Below are 25,490 nucleotides of genomic sequence, written 5' to 3' on the forward strand. Positions count from 1 at the left end.
TTAAACTTTCCAAAAAATTTTTTGTATTATAACCTATAAAATTTTTAACATCATCTTAAAATAGATGTATTTCTAGGCAGACCTGAAAAAAGCAGAATCTTTTATTCAAAATTTTCTAAGATATACATGAAGTTACATATTGGTACATTCTAAAATTTGGCACCCTTTTTTTCGGGGGGGGGGGGAAGCGATAATAACGCCAAATGTGTTTTAAGCACTTTATGAAAAATATTTGAAAGTATGAATAATGACTTTTCCCGCTCTTCTGCAATGAAAAAAAGCAAAGGAAAATAGGTTGCTATAAATTAAGAAGTTTGTTAAGTAAATTTTTCTTGGTGCAAACTGAAAAAACTGTGGCAAGATATATTTTTGAATTTCTCGTAAATTTCACACCAAATTAAAAAAAAATTAATATTTAGGCATAATTTGAGGCGTAGAACTGAAATATGGGAAAAAAAACTGGCATGTCATTTCAGAAAAAGTCCGATTTTGTGTCAAAATACCTGTGTTGGAATGATGCAACAAAGGCATATTTTTTTTTAGCGATAATAACACCAAATGTGTTTTAAGCACTTTATTAAAAATATTTGAAAGTATGAATGATGACTTTGACTCAATCGCTCGTCTGCAATGAAAAAAAGCAAAGGAAAAATAGGTTGCTATAAACTAAGAAATTTGTTAAGTAAATTTTTCTTGGTGCAAACTGAAAAAATTGTGGCAAGATATATTTTTGAATTTCTCCGTAAATTTCACGCCAAAATTTACAAAATTTAATATTTAGGCATAAGTTGAGGCATAGAACTGAAATATGGGGGAAAAAACTGGCATGTCATTTCGGAAAAAGTCCGATTTTGTGTCAAAATACCTGTGTTGGAATAATGCTATACATAAATCTAATACATATCCTAAGTTGCGCATTCGAGACATGAAAAATGCAATTTGAATTTTGTCAATCACTCTGGTAGAATGGAAGATATAGAACTGTCTCAATTTTCCCCCTCAGAGTACAAGATGAAACAGAAAATGTAATAGTAACCCTTCTTGTCCATAGTATAATAAGGAAAGGGATATTTTTTACTTTTCCACGAGGTTATTTAGGTGTTTTGCAGGCAACTGAATTTATATAATAAATATATATTGCTTAGAACTTAAATTTTGATTTTTTTGCACATAGTGTATGTTCTCAATTCAAACAAATAATCTTTTGTTTCGAGAACAAGTGACATAAACAGTTCCTCTATAATTATGAAGACTTTGTAGAAAATCAGTTGGCCAGGGACAGGCAATCATCTTGCGAATCAGTATCAAAATCCAATTCCACCAAGCCATCAATATCTACAACTTAACACCAGAATCTATTTCATATTTTGACTGATTCTTCTAAACTACCTTTATCTTCATTAGAGCCTGTAAAGTCTTCATTAAAGCCCAAATCAAAAAAAGTACTCAGGATGCAATATTTTTTAAATGAACAAAGTATCTAAAAACAGATAGTTGGAGTTTAATATATAAAATGCAGGAGAAATTGCAATTCTGAAACATCATTAAACTTAGATGCATCTCATTTTAAGAGATGTTTATATGAGACAAAAATTGCATTATGTTTCTGTAACGCTATACATCTCTTTGTATATTTAGAGAAGCTTTGAAGACATCCAATGACAGAATACTCTTTAGCGTTCTGTTTATTTAATTTATATAATATTCTAAAACTGAAAATAAGATTTTATTTGAGGTAACAGGGATCATATCTAATGAATATGAGGAATGATTAAGAACAGTTAAACTCTTCTTTGTGGAAAAGCCCTGGTGAAAATCACAAAATACATTATCACAAAATACAAAACCAAACCTTTTCTGGCCTAACTCACTGAAATCTTTTCACAAATTGGTTTACCACTTCTTTAGAGAAGAGAATATTTACTAAGCATCTTTCTGGTAATTTTTTTAAATAATATTACCATCCATTTGAGATTCTAACATGTGATCACATTTGTGTTCATCATCAGTACTCTGACAAAATATTTCATACCAACAAAAAAGTATTACAGCATGTTGAGACTTGATTTCTGTAGGTTGTATGTAAAATTTCATAGATCTTAATTATGATTTTAGCAGATTTAAACTTTTGCTTAGTGTTGTTCAGATTTTGAATAAATAATAACTATTAACTGTAGGAAACAAAAATTTCACTTCAATTATTTCCATATACAGATGGTAAAAGATTACACTGGTCATCAGAATTAAAGGATAATGATAAAAATAAAATGCAACTGATACTTAATGAAAAATTATAAATAGAAATTTGTACAAAAGCATTAGTTTACACAAATTGCAATATTTGGCAGTTGACTATTTGCAAAATGTTGAAATTAAAAACAAATTTATGGAACCTGGAAAATGATGCACAAATTAAGTCACCTCTTATGAATTTTTTTTTTCTTTAAATAGGGTGTATAGTCACTTTGGACATATATGCATACATGCCATCTTAATTTCATACTCTTTACCAAAGAGTTGATCAAGTCTAGTGGAATTGCACACACTCCTGAAGGATCCGAGGAAGAATTTGGCCTGCTGAAATTTGGTGCCTTAAAGCATCCCACGCATGTTCAACTGGAGTAAGTGGTCAATCCATTTGAGGGATATCTTTTGTTTACAAGTATTCTGACATACCATATCCTCAATGAGGACGAGAATTGCCATCCATTAGCAAAAACACTAGGCTAACAGCATCCCTAAACAGTCTAATATGGAGTTCCAATACCTCATTTACATATCTCTCCGAGCAATTACAGAACACTCCTTGAAGGATATGCAGCTCGGTGTGGTGATGTGTGATGATTCTTCCTCAGGCCATTAACCTGTGGTCACAGAAATGGGATATTTCACAGACAAAAGAAGGCAAGTTGCATGTTCCTTCCTCTCTTCAGATCAAAACACATCTAGAATTACTGATCTGACTAAATCTGGACTCGTCGGTAAACAATACTCGGGCTGTCTTCTTGGCTCTATTGTACATGGCACCAATTTAAACGAGACCCTCTAGAAGCTGGAGTGAGTGGGACACAAACTAATGGTTCTCTCGCATACAGTCCAACCTCGTTAAGCCTTCCTGCAGCAGAACAGCTAATGTGAGTTTCTGTGGCAGTCCGAAGGTCTAATCTCTTGTCGTTGTCTACAACAGAAAATGGTCTTCTTATGCTGCTGTTGCTCTTCTTTTCCCTTGACTAGGCTATTTATCAATTGATCCAGAGCTTAAAAAGTGGCTTTTGATATGAAACTTTGAGGGATATTTAAATCTTGGTCTACCTCCATCTATGTTTGACCCCCCCCTCGATTCTACCAATTAATCACCACTTTTGATCTTCACTTAAATGATGCCTTTAAGCCATAACTACTGAATACTGGTCACTCTCAGAAATCATATTCACTTTCCGGAATACCAACATGCATTCACTGTATATGTTGCACCACTGTCAATCACCGAATTTGCATATTTCTGACGCTTACATATGCGCAGGAGTGCAATTTTGTGTTCAGTTGCATTAAATTAACATAGATAATTACAGCACAGGGCATTGGTTTCAACAATAACTTAGTGAGCATATTTTTTCTTATTATAATTTAATTTTGATGACCAGTGTCTTGTAATTAATATGTATCAGTTAAACAAGTTAATATGTATTAGTAATATGTGATCATGAGTTGGAGTTTAGGTCTACCCAACACACAATCATATTTGTAAAGGATGACTTCAAGTTATCCATATGCATTAATAGCCTAAGACTATCTAGCCTTTTCAGCTTGCTTCCATATTTCCCACTCCTTCATCAAACTCAATATGTTTAATTAAACTGTACCTCTTCCCTGCTCTCTTGATGTATGGGAGAGCTACAGATGAAGCAGACATTTGACTTAGGACCACCTGTACTTTCTCCTTTTTGCTACAATTTAATTGAAATTACTTCACATTGTACAATTACAATTCAAGTGAAACTGATTGTATTAAAAAAATGAATTGTTAAACCTCAAATTAAAACAGCCCTAATTCTGGATGTTATGCAATGAATGTTTGAATGTTTCAACACAGTTATTCAGTTTTGACTTTTTAATACATTCTAATTAAATTTTTTAAAAAATTAAAAATTTTTAAATGAAATAAATTAGCAAGCATGAAATATATGGCTTTTTCCTGAATTATAACAGCTAAAATCAAATCGATCTTAATTAATCAATCTTATTTGATGATGCTACATTAAATCTAGAGATTTACATGGATGGTTGAAAAAAGACCAAATTTTTAAAATTATGCACCAATGACTGACTGTAGGTGTGGTTCACCCCCCAAGTTTAATTAGCGGCATATTTTAGTAACATATCACCTTCTACTGGGTTCTGGTCTATGCACTTGTTGTCAAGCAACTACCTTTTGAGTGAGGTCGAGCATAGGCTGATCGGTGGATTAGTGAAAAAGCAAAAATAAAGGAGTTGGAAGAAGAATGAATCTGCGTAAAATTTTTCACAAAACTGGGGAAAACTTTGACAGAAACATTTTGAATGCTTAACCAAGCACACAGAAATGACTGTAAAAGTTGAATGCAATACTGTAACTGATTTCGATGTTTTAAGGAGGGCCAAATGTTCGGTTGATGAAGATCTAAGAATTTGAACTTTCACGTCAGCAAATGACCAAGATATTCAGAACGAATATTTAATTTGTACTACATGACAAACAAGGAAGTCTACAAGAGCATTTTAACATGATTGAGAGATGCTGTGTGTATGAAGAGACCTGAATTGGTGAAAGAATCAGCTCTGGATGCTGCACCACGACAATGTTCCAGCTGATGCATTGCTTCTTTATTACTAATAATCTAACAAAACATTCTATTGTGCCCCCTACCCTACTCAGTTCTAGCAGACTTGTTTTCCTTTACCAAATTTAAAACCACTTTAAAAGATGAAAGGATGTTGTTTTCAGTCTATACAAGAAATTCAGGAAAATGAGACTACAGTATTGCCTAACATAGTTTGAAACTAAAGAGCAATGCTTTGAAGCAGACAGTGGTTGAAAGTTTATATAATTAGCAATATATAGCAGTAAAAATTCCATCTTCTTTTGAACAGTTCTTGCAAGTCATCATAAGCAAACTTTTCACCAAAAAGAGTGAATGTTCAAGCAAAATAACAACAAAAAAAAAAAAATAAGAAGCCACTCAGCAGCTTTCCTCTTTGTGTTGCGTTATGCTTCATTAATAGGTCTCATTGTATGGTCTGCTGCTTTACACAGCTTAGCAGTCATTTGAATATCCTTTTAATTCTCTTTTACATTCAGTTTTCCTCCTTTGTCTCAGGAATATTTGTATTTCAGGATTAATTTTAAAAATATCTGTAGTAGCACTGACTGAATTTTTTCTTTGGTGCATACGTTTCCTTTTTATCCAATAATTTCTAATTAAAACAGGGGTCAATAATGACCACCTAGAGGTTGATGAAATTTTACAGAAGGTCAATGTGATCAAGAAGTTAATTGGGTGCTCACAGCCAAACACACACTGGCAATTGATCTGCATAGTCAAGAAACTATTGGTTACCAAAATAAGTAACTAAAATAGATAATTAATTGCTTATTGATATAAATGTGTAACATGTTGTAAGGAATATATTGTACAAAATAAACATAAGGGTGAAAACACAAAAATTATTTAATATTAAAAAAAATATATCGATATTTTACACAATAAGTGCAAAATAAGTCTGTTTCTATTTTCCTTTTTTCAAATGTACAAGAAAGTTTTAGTCAAAACAATAATTTACTAAGGGAAAAAAAGAAACACGTTAAATACTGTTGAATGAGGTGACTTACAAATTAAGCAATTTTATTCCAACCATTAAAAATACTGCATCTATACACCAAGTGCAGTCATCATACCACTACTTAATACTGAGCTTTTATGCAATTTGAATCTGTAGTTTTGTTTCTGTAAACTTGTTTACATTTATGAAATGAAAAATAATAATATTCAGATAATAAAAAATAAATATGGCAAATAATTTTTTTAAACCTTTGTTTATATTCTTAGTCTAACTGTTATCTTTATGTTAGTTATGTTCAATTATTTGTATATGATAATGTTGCATTCTGTATGTTATAAAGAAAACTATAAGGCCATCATGCAAGAAAAGGGATGGGTAAACCCCGAACTAAAAATGACCTCAACTACAGTTATTTTCTGATAATACCGCTTGAACTAACTGACAAAATCACAGCCTTAAACTTTATAGATATACTGCACTCTTCTTTATATCAAAACTTAGATATGTACTACATTTCAGGTTTTGATGGGAATGTAAAAAAATTTACTTTGCTGATGTTGATGAATCCTGAGAGTTTTAAAGCAGATGCCAATTTTGCTGCAGTCCGAAAATTTGGCACATTATCTGGAAAAAAAAAAAAAAAAAAAAAATTGAAATATAAACTAAAGAATTTTAAATGATTAGAAATTATCACTTAACATAATGAGTAACTTTATAAATTTCCAGGGCAATGAGATGCAAGTATTTCTTCTTGGGGAGGGGGGAATCTATGAAAAACTAAATTTGCATTTTTAAGTTAAAATTTTACACTGGCATGGTCTCTTTCAATGAGGGATGCCTTCCGAATATTATGATTAATAGTACAGCAACAGTCAAATAATTTCCAAACACATTATGAAAACTTCATACATGAACTTTTGTATTAAAGACATTTTTGAATACTTCATAACAAATTAATTACAGTGCTGTAAAAATGTCTACCATATTTATAAGCAAATTTACCTCCTTCTTATGACAATTACTAGTAGTTTATTCATATATGATTTTCTTTTTACAAGTACAGAAAAAACATAATGAAAACATATTTATAAATAAACTACTGTAATTATCAAGCTGGAGGAATACTAGGGGAAATGTACAAGAGTAAATGCGATCATATGTTTCTTTTATTTTTATATTAAATTAGCTAAATTACATTGGTATTTTGAAGGATATTTTTTCATCTTTAATGTTAACAAAGTAGTGATGAACAAATAAAATCACACTAATTAAGCAGAATCTAGTGTACTCGTACACTACATAGCATAAAAAAAATAATGTAGCATACTTTAATATTTTGTCGGGCCATCTTTAATATGAATTTTAGCATGGTATGCCATAGGTTGTTTCAATTTGTTGAATAAAAGTCTTCGGTAATTTCAATAGCATTAACTGGTCAAATTAAAGAGAAATGATTTTGAGAAACATTATTTTTTTAAAATTGTTTACTTAGCCACTTGCTGCAAATTTTCTAACTCTCCTGGATAAATAGTTGGCAAAGTGTATCACATTTTCAAAAAGGTAAAAGCATAAGAAAAATATAAATTCATGTTTTTTTAAATAAAAAATACTATAGAAAGAAAATTATTTATTTATATTAGTATTATTAGGCTGCATTGCATCTCCCTTATTTATTAGCAACAAACAAAACAATATTTGCACCAAAAACAATAAATAAAAATAAAGGAAGAAAACATCTACCAACTCCCTTGATGAACAGACATCTAATAAAAGAAAAAATATTCTTCAGCTTCAGGTTTTACTACTTCTAGACAGTTAAATCAAGTATAACTCTTATAAACAGGATTAATTATTCTTATGCAAACTGTATATTAAATAACTGAAAATTTAATTATACACTAAGACTAAAATTGTGTGGTAAATGGTGGAATAGCACACATCAGATGCTAGCTAAAATTAGAACTTTAGCTATGACTGACAACTGCAGTTTATGTTCTTAATTATTATTATTATTTTTCATATTTGTCAACTTAGTTGTTTTAAATTGAGTGCATTTATGATTTAGGATAGCAAAATGCTGAATACATAGTGAAATGAAAGTAAAATAAAAATTTAGTACATTTTCTCAGATTTAATATTTTTTCTTACATAAATTAACACCCAGAGCTTAAATTGCGCCGGAGCCTGGCTCCGGTACTTCTTAGTTTTTGGAATATATTCCCTAGCCGGAGTGTACCGGAGCCCTAAATAAGAAGGATAAATTGTTTTATGTGATAATACTTTCTCTTTAATTCTATAAACAGACATAATTTCTTGTTCAGTTACAAAGTCCCGCTGTTCAAGTCCTATAATTGCTGTGTCGAGAATATCGACTAATTTGTCAATTGAAATTTTTTAGTTTTCAATAACCTCTCTGTCACTTCCTTCACTATCGGAAGCGAATTATAATGACAAGGAATTTGATTTAAATCATATCAAAGACGGAGTACATTGAGATGAAAATACTACATTTGTCAAGGAATTATAAGCAAATAAAAACATCTGCTCTGAAGATAAGGATAGTGCTGACAGATCAGCTTCCAATTCATTGCGCGCCTCGGCGTCCCCCCCCCCGGCAGAGCAGCGTGAAATTGATAAACAGGTTTCGGAATAGTTAGAGAAACAAAGGATATTCTTTAATCCATTTTTTGCAGCAATTCCACTTTTTGTTTGATGGACATCGAAACATACTTTCGCTTTGTAGATCCTTTGGGAGCTCCAGCATCGGAAATTCTATTTGACATAATCGAAAGTTCAAGCTTACTTTTATAAAATTGCTCTAACAGTCTGCAAAAAATAATAAGAGGGATCCAATTCGAAGATTAAGGAACAACGCAATCTGCAACATTAACTGAAATAGATAATTCGATAATTTTAGCCTATACCGTCCGTTATACATTAAATGCGCATGCGTAAACGTATTATGCTCATGCGCACACGCATATGCGCTGCCGTAAAGACAGCCTTGGCTAAAATACATGGACTGGTTATTCAACACGACGCATGCACATAGAAAGTTTGTAGCTTTGAGGTCCGGATTATAGATCATTTCGGATTATGGGTGTCCGAATTAACGACTTTTGACTGTATATATAATAATTCCAATTTGAAGTCTTATCTTTATACTTACTATCAAAATGCATTTTTTTTCAATTAACCTGACAAAAAATGGCTTTTTATCACATGTCAACTTTATTGACAATTTCTCATAACAGTTACATAATTCAAAATAGTCCTTCTTCCCATTCTGAGCATTACCTTGATTACAACAACACACATTGTACGATTTTACTTCATCAATCATTTCAAAGACATTTAAAACTAATTTTCAAATAAATATTACCTATAAAGTTGATGATTTAATAATGTGCTGAACAGTTGAAGTGCTGTAGGTGATTTTGACTATCTATAATATTGACAGATTTCCTGTATCTCAAGCAGATCAATTATTTGATCCTTTTCTTTTTTTTAATTATGTAACCATGGCAATGTCTTGAGCACACAATACTGAATCAACATTAATTAAAAGTTGCACTATAAATAAGATCATCCAAAGTTTCAGAATACTTTATCAATTACTCAGTCCTCAATATTTGCATGTTCAAACTTATGTTGTGCTTTTTATTTTTATTTATTTATTTATTTATTTATTTATTTTTTTTTTTGAGGGGACAAGAACTTTATAATGGCTACAATTATTTCCCTTATATTCCCTATATCTTCTGTTTACTGAACGATGATTCCTTAATTGATCATAAAATTATGAATTTTAGATATTTGATAAGAATATAGAAAGATTTTTGAAACATAAAGTAGTTTATTATAAGAAAATATACTTCATTTATTTGAATGTAATGTAAATGCACACAAATATATGCCAGCAATGATATATAATGCAGTTACAATATTTCCTAGCTTAAACTAGAACTATGCTTATAAGGACATGGCAATACATGAGGATCTGAATACTATTTTAATTTACAATGTAATAAAAATATATACAAACATAAAGTAAAGAGTTAAAAATATACACATAAAGTAAAGAACACATAACACAGAGTAAAGAGGTAAAAATAAAAACAAACACTGTTAAGAACAGGAAGGGAATACAGCATTAATATTTTAGACATACTGAGATATGAAAAGATGTATTAACCTTTCCAGCACAGTGTGCCCAAAACATGCCCATTCCCTGCCCTCCTCTCTGTACACACAGAAAAATTGATTGGAAAAGGCTTTACAGGTTGCTTTTTAACCTTCTTTATTTATACCAAATGAGAGAATAATATAAACCAGTCCATATATTTTAGCCATGTTTAGTTTTTAAAGACCCTCATTTTTCAAAAAAATCTTCTAGATTAAGATATAAAAGGAATTGTTTCAAAAGAAATTTCTGTTATTTCCTTGGCTGTATGCTGATCTCTTTATTCTATTTAAATTTTAAATTTTTGCCTTGAAATCTTGCCCAGTATTGAACAAACACCTGGTGTGCCCACAGTGGGATCACTAAAACAACAAGACCAGACCAACAACTTGTTTCACTGCAGTATTTTCTTTGAGCTCATTCAGAACAAAAAGGTGGGTGCATATCTGTGTTTCATTTCCTGTTTTTTGGAGGGAGGTTTGGTTATCAACTAAGAAATTGTTGGGGTGTTTTTCTGAAGGTCAGGTATAATTTTACCAGTTAGCTATTTGATTTTTCACTACAGTAGTTCTCATTTTTTTCTATCGCTTTCATTGAAAGAAGTTTTGTTAGCTCTATGTTTTGATAGTTTTGACTCATAGATATTTATTTAATTTTATACTTTATATTTTCTTAATTGTAGATATAATATTAGTTTATTTGTTTTCCAATTTTCAATTATTTTGCAAATGGATTGCAGAGGGCTGACTATTTCTGAAGCGTTAAAAATGCTAAACGAGTTACCTTCAGATAATGAATCTGATATGGATCCTGATACATCTGATATGGATCCTGATAGTACAGAGAACTGTTAACACTACAATACGTTTAAAAATTATCATGAGGATTAAACCTCTGGCCTGGAAGGCAACCAGCAACTGAGTAAAACTGCTAAGGTAAGCGGCCTGCTTCGACTAACTCCTTCCTCTCTCTCGCTTGGCAAAAAGCCACAACTTAAGTACTTGGTGTTTGCCAGACAAATTTTGCATAAATAAGTTAACGCTTTTAATTCTGGCTGGAAGTAGAAAATAAGAAGTGATAGTAAAGATTTAAAATAAAAATAAACGTTAGTAAAACTTAAGATCCTTACAGAGTGTGGAGTAGCAAGCCTCCCCATGATGCATTCTGGGTAATGCTAAATCTGCTATGGTAATCAGAATCTAGAGTTTTTAATCATAGGCAAAATCTTTTACGCTATTTTGTGCTTCTCAGCCATGCTTGCTTCAGCGCTCCCTTCGAAGCTCTATTCATTCAGTGAGGCTGCTTTGAACGCATCCACAGAATTAAAACAGTACAAAATTTTGCCTGTGCACTCCTCTAGGACTGTTTAGACTACTTACTTTTTTTTTTTTTTTTTTGTTGAAATTCCAACTTTAAAAGGTAGCATGCTAGAAAAAGTTAAAAAGACAGTTTTCTGTACAATTCAGGCAACCCTGCTGTCTAGCACAAAGACTTTGCACAAAACAATTCAATATACAGCTATTGATACTAATCACTGACTTCAACAGGAAGAGCTATACCATGCACAGCAAGGATGACCAAGAATGTTATTCCATTACTGCCTAATTATTCAATTTTGCAGTCTGAAACTCTTAATCAATTTAATGATGTACTGTGCCAGAAGGAATGGATTTCTCCCAGATTTAGTTCACAAAGGATGACTCATAGCTAAAACATTTGTGCTGGATACTGTGGCCTGGTACCTAGCCAGAACTTTTCATTATGCAGGCAAAAAAAAGTTTCGCTATGCATGCTCTGTTTGGCACAGTAGGAAGGACAGAATGTACTTCCGTGAGATCTTTGCGTAAGTCAACCAATCAAATTTGCTAGTACGTAAGATTCCCAGAATTTGTTTTTTTTTTTTTTTTTTAAACCATATCTGGTGCTGGTTTAAAGGCTCAGGCCTCTTCATTTTCTAACAGAACTGATGTATACATTTGTCCCATTCTCTCCTAATGTTGTTATGAAAATCACCAGATCCATTCAACCTTAAATGAAGAAACTTTGCTGCCTTATTACAAAAAAATATTTCTAATAATTTACAAAGCAAGTAGAGTTTTTATTTAATCAAACACAGCACCAAAAGTTAACACCAATGATAAAAAAAAAACTTTTACAATTAAATTAACATTTCAACTTACATTTGTATGATGTTAATTTCCAAACTAAAAAAATAAAATAAAATAAAATAAAAAAAAAAAGATTTGAATATTATACAGTCAAAAGTCGTTAATCCGGACTCGTCGGGACTTCGGCGATTCCGGATTATAGATCATCAGTTTAAATCTCGTAAGATGCCGTGCAGAAATTCTAAAATTAAAAATATGAAACCGTAATTTATGAAATAAAGAACAATTATGATCTAAAGGGTATCAAAATTTACAAAAAAAAAAAAAAAAAAAAAAAAAGCTTAATATTTATTTGTTTACTTTATTAAACATTTCTTTCAATGTAAGTTGTTTAAGTTGCTTCATTTTATGTGATAATACTTTCTCTTTAATTCTATAAACAGACATAATTTCTTGTTCAGTTACAAAGTCCCGCTGTTCAAGTCCCGTTAATTGCTGTGCCGAGAATACCGACTAACTTGTCAATCGAAATTTTTTCGTTTTCACTAACCTCTCTGTCACATTCTTCATGTCCTTATCCATTTTTTGCAGCAATTTCACTTTTTGTTTGTTGGACATCGAAACATACTTTCGTTTTCTAGATCCTTTGAAAGTTCCAGCATCGGAAATTCTATTTGACATAATCGAAAGTTCAAGTTTACTTTTATAAAATTGCTCTTACAGTCAGCAAAAAATAATAAGCGGGATCCAATTCGAAGATTAAGGAACAACGCAATCATTAACATAAACTGTAACAGATAATTAGATAATTTTAGCTTACACCGTCCGTTATACATTAAACGCGCAGCCGAAAACGTATTCTGCACTTGCGCACACGCATATGAGCAGTAGTCAAGGTCTTACGCGCACGCGTAAAACGCCTGTGCACATGTGCCAAGTCAGCACATGCGCAGAAAGTTTTTAGCTTTGAGGTCCGGATTATAGATCATTCCGGATTATGGGTGTCCGAATTAACGACTTTTGAGTGTATATGGCTTTATAAAAGGTCAAATCCACCTTCTTTAAAGTTTTCGGTTTTAGACCCAAGCACATGATTCATTTTCAAAATCAAGCACAGTTAAAAAGACTTAAGCTGTAACATTAAAATTTATAACAGTATAAATGTTTAAAACTGAAGCATTTGGGTTAAAATGTAATGAATGTATTGCTTGCACCCCTCACAATATAACATCTCATGCTGTTTGTGACTTCAGATACAATTGAGCTAGGAACCAGTGGCCAGTCTTCATTTAAAGAAAGTTTCTTGTGATGTTGGATATGGAACAAAGGATATTAAGATGTTTTCCTAGTCCTTTCACGCTGACTGTCATGCATACATCATTTTCTCATTCACTGCCCCCCCCTTCGGCCATCACACTTTAACCATTGCATGTCCATAGGATTTGAGATACATCAAGACTTAACCTTCTACTTGAAATGAGGAAAACATGACTCATTTAGAGAAAGCATAATGTAAACAAACATGGATCGGCTCCTCAGCTTGCAAAGTGATATAAACATTTGTGTTTCTGATATTCCTCTGAATCCTTTTTTTAATATTTTCCCACTATTTTATAGGGTCTTTTAGGGTTACTATGTGGAGTTCTGTTACACTTTGCATTGTTTCCAGATATATTTTGCATTCTTCTCTTTTTATTTTAGAAAGCCTTGACTCCAATTAATTAGAGGAAGCATTATTTATCAAAGGGATATACAGTCAAAAGTCGTTAATACGGACACCCATAATCCAGAATGATCTATAATCCGGACCTCAAAGCTAAAATCTTTCTGCGCATGCGCCGCGTTGACGCATGCTCATAGGCGTTACGACTCATAGGCGTTCTGCGCAAGACATTTACGACTGCGCAAGTGCAGAATACGTTTTCGCGTCGGACGGCATAAGCTGAAATTATCTAATTATCTATTTCAGTTAATGTTGATGATTGCGTTGTTCCTTAATCTTCGAATTGGATCCGGCTTATTATTTTTTTCAGACTGTAAGAGCAATTTTATAAAAGTAAGCTTGAACTTTAGATTATGTCAAATAGAATTTCCGATGCTGGAGCTCCCAAAGGATCTAGAAAACGAAAGTATGATTCGATGTCCATCAAACAAAAAACGAATTGCTACAAAAAATGGATGAAGGTATATCCTTTGTTTATCTAACCGTTCCGAAATCTGTTTATCAATTTCACGCTGCTCTGCGTGGGGGGGGGGATACGCCGCGACGCGCAATGAACTGGAAGTTGATCTGTCACCACTATCGTTATCTTCAGAGCAGATGTTTTTATTTTATTCGGCTTATAATTCCTTATTAAATGTAGTATTTAATCTCGATGTACTCCGTCTTTGATATGATTTAAATCAAATTCCTCGTCATTATAAATATCACGAATACAAATCAAATAGTTTTCTGGTTGCAATTTTCTAATATCGGCTATGCGTAAAGTACGCATGCGCATGTTGAAAGAAATGTTTAATAAAGTAAACAAATAAATATTAAGCTTCTTTTTTTTGTAAATTTTGATACCCTTTAGATCATAATTGCTCATTATTTTATAAATTACGGTTTCATATTTTTAATTTTATAATTTCTGCATGCCATCTTGCCAGATTTAAACTGATGATCTATAATCCGGAAAAATCGATAATTCGGAATCGCCGAAGTCCGGACGAGTCCGGATTAAAGACTTTTGACTGTATTAAAATAGTAAATGACCCAACTAGTGAAATGGATGACAGTGCTAATTCATTTTTTAAAGCAATAATTCTAATGATTCTGATACGGACATATTGTCAGAAATTGATCTCTCCGTGTGCCTGCCATCTACATCCTATGAAAGATTTCATTACTTCTTCCTGTAAATAGTTTTTCTTGCACTTTTTAAAACTAATTTTGAAGTTTATTATATAATGTGTTTTGTCAATTAAAACTTTGAAATAATTTGAATAGCTCATCCAAAAATTCGTTTTTAAAAAAAGGAATTTTTTTAATATATTTTCATGTAAGGTAAAGAAAAAAAAAAGACTATTAAAAGGTACTATGTCTGAACTCTAGAAATGTTTGAAACGATTTTTCCCAGCTAAAGCTATGTCTGAAATGTTTTTATCACCCTTTTTCAAAAGGAGAATTTCACTTCAGGGTGACACTATCTCGCAAACAGCATGGGAAAACACTCAGGTCTATTGGAATTGGGGGGTTTAACTGCGAGGCTAGCAATTTTAGCCTATAAGCTATTTCTTTCGAAAGAAGCCGACACATTTAGGGATTCCAGTTTGTGACCATGGAAATGAGAGCTGGTAGCAAAGCTAGAAACTGGAATGTTGTTTCCAAAAGTGTAGAAATATAGATGCACAGAGGTTTCTTTGGCTGCTGACCTTGTCCGGAGACCTTAGTGTTACAGGGAAGAGGAACTTTCAGTCAAATTCTGATAGACCTCTTTTTGGCACATGAAAAAGCATCACTATTTTCTACTGGTAGATGGTGACTCTTTTGAGTTTGTTTGATATTAAAGTGGTGAGTTCCTCAACAGTGAAGAGTCAGTTGTCATGTTTTGTGCTCTGACTTTTGGTAATTCAGGAGGAGACATAAAAATCCTATGATGGAAGGACTTTCTGGATGGCCCAATGGGAGGATCCAAGCCTCAGGTAAATCAAGAATTTGGGATGGCTCAATGGGAGAATCTGGGCCTCAAGTTTCCAACCATTACTTCCCATTTATAACTTTCTCACTTTTTTTCTCAAGATCAAATTATGAGCAATGGCCTTAGCTACACCAAGATTTCACTAGCCACTGCATGCCTCGGAGAGAGGTTACCCCCCTTGACTATCAATATCTTCTGTGTATTAAATACGGGTAATTCATTTTAAAATTGGAAATTTAGTAAAATTTTGAAATTTTCTTATAAGGACTATTTTTTTATTAAATACATGTGAGAAAAATTAACCCACTGTGTAATAATATATATGATAAATAGTAAATTGATTTGTGTAAATACTTTTTGGTAATATCCAGATTTTTTAAAATTTAACTCAAAGAAGTTTGTTTAGTTTTAAAAAAACTATTTATTTATACCGAACCATTTACTGGGTTATAATATTTAATTTTTTCACAACACAATATGTTCACAACACAATATATAAAGTCAGAGCACAAAACATGACAACTGACTCTTCACTGTTGAGGAACTCACCACTTTAATATCAAACAAACTCAAAAGAGTCACCATCTACCAGTAGAAAATAGTGATGCTTTTTCATGTGCCAAAAAGAGGTCTATCAGAATTTGACTGAAAGCTCCTCTTCCCTGTAACACTAAGGTCTCCGGACAAGGTCAGCAGAATGTTTGTTTATGACAGCGGTTGGGGAACCTGGGTAAATTACCCCAAATGGGATAAAAATGAAATTTTTAAGGGTAAAAATGAAACTTTTGTGAGTAAGAAGTATATATTTTTAATTTGCTATTTTATAAACCTGTTAGTATTTTTTTCAACTTAAACAATTTGAAAATTTAATTCAAGTATATTACAACTATTATGTTTTGCTCCCTTTAGATGGCAGCAAATAGAAAAAGAACATACCAAGACGAATTCCTTAGTTACGATTTTACACAAATAGAAGACGATGGTACAATGAAACCACAGTATGTATGAAGGTACTGACTACAGAATCGTTCAAAAAAAGTCAATTGAAGAAACATTTAGATAATTTGCATTCACACCCGTCCTCCAAACCACGAGAATACTTTGCAAATTTAGAAATATCTGTTAAAAGACAAAGATTGAATAGCAACTTGTTTGGTACATTTGATCAGCGTTCAGCATCAAGGGCTAGCTTTGAAGTAGCCTGGTTGATTGCTCGAAATAAGAAACCATACACTATTGATCAAGATTTGGTTAAACCAGCTGCTGTAAAAATGGCAGAGATTATGTGTGGTAAAAAAGAAGCGAAGAAACTGAATTCAGTGCCCTTGTCTGCGAGAATTGTGAAAGAACGAATTTCTATATTAGCAGAAAATGTGAAGGAACAGGTTACTTCGCATTTTCAAACCGGCAGGCATGTTTAGGTAAATGTTTAATAATTTTGATTCCAGAGTTGATATTTGTTTGTTACTATTGCAGAAAACCAGAAATTTGTGCAGAGTGGGAAAAAAGGTTGTGTAGATTTCAGATTATAAACAAAAACTCCTTAGACTAAAAAAAGGAAAATACATAAAAACAAGAAAATTGCAATCTTCAGGGTGTCCTGTAAATGTTGCTACAGACTTCTACGGAAGGTAGTACATATCATAAGGATTAAGAATTGCATAGGAACTCGTGCCCAGAAATGTCCGGGGAAAGTGGTAGCAAAAGTAGAAGATGGGAAAAGAAACATGAGAGTGATTAATTTGAAACATTTATTGGACATGAATATAAATGGTGTACGACAGCTTGAATGTTACAACAGATGCTCGAAGTTTGCACCATCAGATGCCAAACATGCCTGACATTGACAGACTATTGATTGCCGGACATGTTCAAACATAACGGGAGTTTCTTTGATTGTAGCAGCTGCACAGGTGAGTCTTGCCACGTGATGCATTTCAGACACAACAGGATCGTGATACACAACACTTTTGATGGATCTCCACAAAAAGAAATCAAGGCTCAATAAATCCGGTGAATATGCATGCCAGGGTACCAGTCCACCATGTCCAATCCATCAATGCAGGAATGATCTGTTCAAATGGCTGCAAACATCCAGTCCAAAGTGAGTAGGTGCCCTGTCATGTTGGAACCACATGTTGAGCCTCACATTTGCTGGACATTGTCAAGCGAGCCAGAAAGAACCTGCTCCAGAAAGATCATATAATTAGTGGCTTTTAACCTAGAAGGTAAAAGGTATGTCCCGAATAAGCAGTCGTCTACCAAACCCACCCACAAATTAACTTTGAAGCGTTGTTGTGCCGCGTGGTGCTGCACACCGTGGAGGTTTTATTGAGTCCATAAATGCTGATTGAATATGCCATCTCTATTGAATGTGGCCTTGTTCATGAACAACAAATAAACTGGAAAATTAACATCATGGGCACTTTCTTGCAGAAACCACATTGCGAAACGCACATTTTCAGGTTGGTCATCGGGGATCAGTAACTGAACCCTTTGGAGACAAAAGATCTGGAAGGACTCAGCGCTCAAGAGATGATGGATACTGGTACTAGACATTTTTAATTGAGAGGCAATGGCACATATGCTAGTTTTTGGATTGCTCTCCACTGTATCCAACACACTTTCTTCCCTAATGACCGAGCGAGCCGATCGTGGCCTACTCTCACTTCTCCTGCCACTTTTTAATGACCCGCAGTCGTATACAAATTTTGATGCAGATGTGCAAACAAACTGTGGTGTGGTTGATGTCTCTCAGAGAAGCGTTCTTAATAAATGCGTGCAACAGCTCGTCGATTACCCTCAGCTATTCCATAAACTAAGTGCATATCCGCAAGCTCTCCATTCATATAGCATTCCATGCTCTTTGTATGGTGCCTATCGCTTGAATGAGGCAATCCTCACTTTTCACTCGCACTCTCCTGTACAGGCCCCCCCTAGGCGTACAATGACATTTCTGGGCATGATTTCCTATGCAGTTCTTAATCCTTATGATGTGCCCTACCTCCCACAGAAGTTTGTCGCAACATTTTACGGGACACCCTGTATAGACTTCACCTGAAATCTATACAGGGAAAGAAAATTTTAAAGAATTTTATTAATAAAATCTTTTAAAAATTAAAAGTAGCAAAATATAAATATTTTAAGAAATTATTCAGTGTCGATCACATAACATACAGCATTAGAAACATACTTCATTAATTATAATGACAGCATGTTTATAAAAAAAGTATGATTTGGATATGTTGCAAATTTAATGTGCTTTAATTTATATCACTTAAATGTATTAAATAAATTATAAAATACATAATACAATAAGTTACATAAATTTATTGTTCTTAAATCAATCAATTTGTTAATCAATAAGAGACATTAAATTTTAAAGATAAACATAAGTTCTTACATTTTGGCAAATGACAACACTGAGACGAAAGGAAACATGAAAGATAAAGGTTTATTGTTTCATACAGTGACAATACATTACATTCCTCAGTCTTTAAATTAACAACAAATTTACTGAATTTGAAAGATATGCTTTGTTGAATGGTAAAACACTGAAATTTATCTATGCATATGGAAGCTAAATTAAAAATTTTATGTTTTGTGCAGTAGTAATACTTGTTAAGAGCTGATTCTATATTATTTTAGTATATCAGGTTCTAAGGCATGATGATACTTTTCCAGGACAAAACTTTATAAAAACTGAAGTTTGTATTTTGGGGAGGGGGGGAGGGGAGAAACACTTACTGATAGGTGCAACAAATTATGAGAAAAGCTAACTCCCTTTTGATATTCTTATGTTAAAAACTTAGAAACAGACATATAGTTTCCTTACACTTTTCAAGGACCAGTTTTATAGTAGCTTATTTTTAAACTTTAGACTATTTAGTTTGGTTTTCAAACTATATATTGTCTGTTTACGAGAAGAACAGATCCCGCCACAATGTCTGGCGAGTGGCGTCGCTATAACAACAGGGCTAGTATATTTCAAATAGGGATGTACCAAGGGTTTCTTTATTGTTATTTTGTTTTTCGTGACTGTTGGCTGATGGAAAAACAGTTTATCATTTGTCTTTAAGACACTCCTATGAACAATGGGTCAAGCCTCGTTTCTACGGCAACAAACAGCTGCAGACTAACTGGCGAGAGCTTTTCTTATGACAGACGGTACAAGCCTTACAGCTTTGTCATTTTGAACATTCTAAATAAATTTTCCTAAAGCCACTTATATCTACTAGCCATATTCACTAAACTATTCTTTTTTTTTTTTTTTTTAATTGCTTTCTCGTCATCACGATTACAATCTACTTAAGTTAAATTTAAAATACTGTTTATGGTTTCAGTATCAGTGATTTAATACTAGTTTTTCACATCCACATACATCAGTCATCTAATCATACTGCTTCTTCTCGAAACATTGTTTTTGCTTTCTTTTTTCAAAGACAGAATTCCTTAGCTTAATTTTAAATCGATACTGTGCCTAGAAAATTCTCTACCATCAAACTCTGTTTTAATAAAAAAAGAATTGTGCTACACACATTTAGTTAGATTTGGAAAGAAATTTTGCAGTTGCACATTATATAGAAAATTTCTTTTATTTTGATATGCTGCACAGATTTCAAATGCAGATACATTTTTGATTATCGACTGCATTACAGCTCCCAAGACCTTGCTAAAATTTGGTATACCTTGCTAAAATTTGGTTTGCATGTTTCTTTACCTCGCTATGTGGTTGTATATTAGTACCAGCTACGTGTTCTTATACTTTGCCACGTAATCGTACATTAGCACCGTGTTGCATTTTTGCTCTCAATGTGTGTTTTTACATTATTCATTTTTGATGGGGTTTTTGAATTCACATAGCTTATTTAAAAATATATTTCATTGCCCTTTTTTCTGTGTGTGTGTGAATATGATGTTAACAAGTAATGACGTGGATGCCATATAATTTTTTCAAAGAACAGGTCTTATACTTGACAAATGAGTATGTGAAAATGGCCACAACATGAAACTTTATGTTAACAGCAAACCATTCGGAGGTGCAATGCTAAAAATCAATAGAAAAAAAAAAAGGAGGGGACCTCCGTGTTGAAACTGATTCATCAGTTCCAGAATACTGTTTGTCACTGCTATTACATTCACATATTCTTGGGCAGAGGAGCTGACAGCCGTAAAACGGTGTAAAAAACAGCTTAATATGTGTAAAAGTGCTACAGTTGACTGGAACAATTATGTGCAATAAAATAATAAGGATAGGGATTCTTAAGAAATGACATATGAGCATTATTGTTATTATTATATACTGTATTGTTTATTTTTACATTTGCACTTCCCGAGCTTGGTGAAATTACAGCCAAAATCTTGATCCAAATCTAAAACCACCAAATATGGTTGAGGGCCTTTATAACAAAAATGTACCGAAAAAAATAAACAATTTTCTTGTCTTTCAGATTATCTACACCTCTCAGTGAAAAACATTAAAAAATATTAAATAGTAATGTAGCAGGACATGACATTATCAAAATGCATTTATGTGACAACCTAAGATATATGCAAAGAAAACTACATTTCAGTACCTGGAGATTTCCCCTTTCCAAATTCCATGATAATTTTTCTGATTAGTGTATGTTGCTGCATTGATATAGTATCCTCCTCAGAACAAACTACACTCATGTCCAAAATTATCTTTACATACCCAAAAATGATGATATTCAATGAAATATCGAATCAATGTGATCCGTATTTGCAGGGAATGTGTGAAAACCAAGCCTAATTAGCATTATCCAATCAACAGTAATCAAACGGTTTGTGATATGCAAATCTAGGCGTTACGTCATCCAAGGGTGAATCAAGCGCTTTGCGCAAACTGAATATTTGAGTGAATTTCTGCAACATAGCGTTTGATTTCATTGTATAGGGACTCAAAGCGTTTTGTTATGGCTTCGAAGTATCATTTGGAAGAATCTGTAAAGTGGCGAATTATCGGCCGTTTAGAAGCAGGGCAGTCAATCATGGAAACAGCCACATGTCTGAATATTTCAAGACAGACAGTCTCTAAGCTATGGAAACAGTTTCAAAATGATGGAAGTGTTGTAAGGAGGCCTGGACAAGGTCGGAAACGAATGACAACTGCTTCTGAAGATCGGTATCTGGTATTAACTGCCCGTCGTAACAGAAAGGCTATTGCTCGCCAGTTAAGTTCAGAGCTTGCAGCCACCACTGGAACTGTTGCATCACGGCAAACAATATACAGAAGGCTTAATGAAAAAGGCCTTTATGCCAGAAAGCCAAGGATATGTGTTTTACTGTCTTCACAGAAAAAGAGGGATCGCTTTAATTGGTGTAAAGAACATCAGAACTTGGACTGAACATCAATGGTCCCATGTTCTCTTTACTGATGAGTTGCGGTTTAGTTTAACTGGTGATTCTAAACGTGTTTACATCTGGAGGGAGTCAGGAACACGAAATGATCCCTCGAACATTGTAGAACGTGACCGTTTCGGTAGTGGAGGTGCGATGGTATGGGGTGGAATAATGATCGATGGACGTACGCCCCTACACGTGTTCAGCAGCAGATCTGTGACAGGTCAGATATATCGAGATGAGGTCTTAGATGCTTATGTAAGACTTTTCAGGCGTGCATATGGACCTGACTTTTTATTTATGGATGATAATGCCCATCCACATCGAGCAAACCTCGTTGATGAATTCATTGAAAGTGAAGACATTAAGCGAATACCTTGGCCACCAAACTCTCCTGACCTCAACCCGATAGAGAACTTATGGGACTACCTTGGAAGAGCAATTGCACGTATACATCCTCCTCCTAGAGGTGTAAATGCTCTGAAGACGGCATTGCTGGAAGAGTGGAGATTAATTCCCCAAACTGTGGTTAACAACGTTATTTCCAGCCTTAAAACACGTTGTGATATGTGTGTACAAGTCAGGGGAGATCATATTCCATATTAAATTCGTAAGACTTAATTCTTTTTCTGAATCATTCCTTTTTTTCTTAACTCTCTTTGTCACACTTTATTACCATTTTTATTGTTTCATGCTACAATTTTATATCATATGAGGTGATCTTCAATTTTTTCTTTTGCATTTATGTGTCATCATGTTATGCATGATTCCACGAAAATTCATTAAATTATAAGTCATAGTCTCTGAGAAATCCGTGAATTTATGCATGTAAACATAATTTTGGACATGAGTGTATAATGGGACTATGGAGTTTGCCAGCTGACATAAAAGAAAGATTTTTAGAATTTCTGAAGAAATGAAGCATTCTATCCAACAGTAGAGAATGCAAAAATTCACATTCCATGAAGCTGTACCTCTTAAGTAAATCAAATTTCACAGAAATGCAATTTACAGACTTCCAAGCAAAATATTAATATGATAGTCAGAAATAATTTGGAGATAGCCATACTTTGTTTGAACAACTACTTGCTTCATTTATAGTTGTACAAAAGAATACGGGTCAGTGAAATTACATGAAAACAAACTGGGGTTATCCCCAAATAGAACTTCAGAGACTAGCATGTCAACTGTTCTTGGGTGAAACGGATTGCTGTGTACATATGTAGAACAAAAGCATGCATAGTGTTGAATTTGTTTGTTATCCTGAATTTGTGCAATTCTCTGACTTTTCAAAGCAAAAACAGGCTGCTGTTGTAAATGGAGGAACAACATTATGTACAGTGCCAAGTTCATCCAGAATGCTGAATTTGTGTAATCCGTTGTTTTCTACATGAAAGTAGATTGCTATGTACACTGCACAAAAAAAGGGACAGTTCTGTATCTCCTGTTCTAGTGGGCTGATTGACGAAATTCAACTTGAATTTTTCATGTCTCCAAAGCACAACTTAGGATGTGTATTAGATTTATATATAGGATTGTTCTAATACAGGTATTTTGACACAAAATCAGAATTTTTCTGAAATGACCTGCCAATTTTTTTCCATATTTTGATTCAACGACTCAAATTATGCCCAACTGCTAAGTTTTGTAAACATCACACCAGTAGTTTTAAAAATTTAGCTCCTCAATGTTAACTGAATTTGATACATATTTATTAATATCTCTTTTTTATTAAACTTATTTGATTCTTCCTTTCATATTTCAAAATTTAGCTCCATTCCAAATAAAATATGCCTATTTTTTTAGATTTATTTTTAAAATATGTATTTTTAAATGATTTTTATAAATTTTTTGGAAAAAATTCTGAATTATAACCTATAAAAAGTTTTGCCATCATCTGGAAGTAGATGTATTTCTAAGCATACCGACAAAAAATTAAGTTTTTTATTCAAAATTTCCGAAGATATACATGAATTTATATTTTGGCACATTTTGAAATTTGGAATATTTATTATAAGCGATAATAACGTAAATGTGGTTTAGGCACCATGTTAAAATTATTTGAAAGTACAAACGATGACTATTTTCAACTTTTTCGACGAAGAAAAAGAAAGGAAAATAGGCTGCTATAAATTAAGAAGTTTGGCAAATAAATTATTCTTGGCACAAACTGAAAAAAAATTACCAAGACAAATTTATAAATTTCTCACCAAAAATTACAAAATTTGATACAAGCAGAATTGGCGTCGCAGAGTCGAAATATCGAAAAAAATTGGTATGTTATTTCAGAAAAAGTCAAATTTTGTGTCAAATACATATGTTAGAACAAAGCTATATATAAATATAATATATATCCTAAGTCGCGCTTTGGAGACATGGAAAACACAATTTGAATTTCATCTCTCAGCCCAGTAGAATGAGATATAGAACTGTCCCCCTTTTTTTGTGTGATGTACATAGAACAACACAGAAAATTACACAAGTATTTCTTGAAAATGTTACGTATTTTATTAAGGATGCTTCTTGCTTTTCAAATTTTATTCATTGATTGCTTTTTACAGAATTCTTAGCGTGCTGACATTTTAACAATGGCTGTTGCCATTTGTATACTGATTTAGTGAAAAATTAGTCCCCAATAAGGTATTGACTTTCAGAACGGGGTGAAGATAATCAGAAAATACCATTTCTTTCTTCCCCCTTTTTTATATTATTTTATCATTTCCTAAATGAGTTAAAAAATGTTAGAAGTGTTCTCCACTTTGTTTTGAAACTGGTGAACGCAGGAAGGTAATGGAAATCTTATTCGTTCTTGACGCCAGTTAAACATATTGTTACGAATTTGTACATAGATAGGTAACTTTAGTACAATTATATGTGACAATTTTGTATTTTTCTGCGTAATGTAACATGAAAAATCGAAAGAAAAGCTATGCCAGAAAAGTAAGAATACAAGGGAGCATCTGTTTAACATTGTGTAAATGAACATCTCAGTAATTTGGTGAGATATTGGCAAGCTGGCAATGGTTTTGGCAACTAATTTTAGTCATCAAATCTGGAGAGAAATCGCCAACATAACATAACATTAGTGGCGCTTCCTTCTTATGAGAAGAGCTTAGGCAATGTTGCCCATTGCTCTTCCGCCATTTGATAATTTAAGTCAAAGATTTTAAATGGTAATTCCCGTGAAAGGTAAATAATAAATAAGTAGATAAGATCCCAAACTGATACCAAATGTATAGTCAGCAAAAGATCCCATCTCTAAATTCAGGATGTCGGTTAAATCGTTAAAACTTCCCAATTGGATGAAGAGCCGAATCAATCCCTCCCAAACCA

General features: G+C 33.0%; 1 protein-coding gene across 1 annotated transcript in view; it reads right to left on the reverse strand.

The window, feature by feature from the left end:
- CIAPIN1 (cytokine induced apoptosis inhibitor 1) overlaps positions 1-25,490 on the reverse strand; it is an 86,625-nt gene that overhangs the window by 35,081 nt on the left and 26,054 nt on the right. The window contains exon 4 of the mRNA XM_035362525.2: positions 6,368-6,444. Coding sequence (XP_035218416.1) covers positions 6,368-6,444 — 77 coding nt within the window. The remainder of the gene's footprint in view (positions 1-6,367; positions 6,445-25,490) is intronic.

Source organism: Stegodyphus dumicola, chromosome 7 (genome assembly GCF_044657685.1).
Source record: "Stegodyphus dumicola isolate Sdum_Otavi_A_Nest chromosome 7, ASM4465768v1".
In the NCBI taxonomy this organism is placed as follows: domain Eukaryota; kingdom Metazoa; phylum Arthropoda; class Arachnida; order Araneae; family Eresidae; genus Stegodyphus; species Stegodyphus dumicola.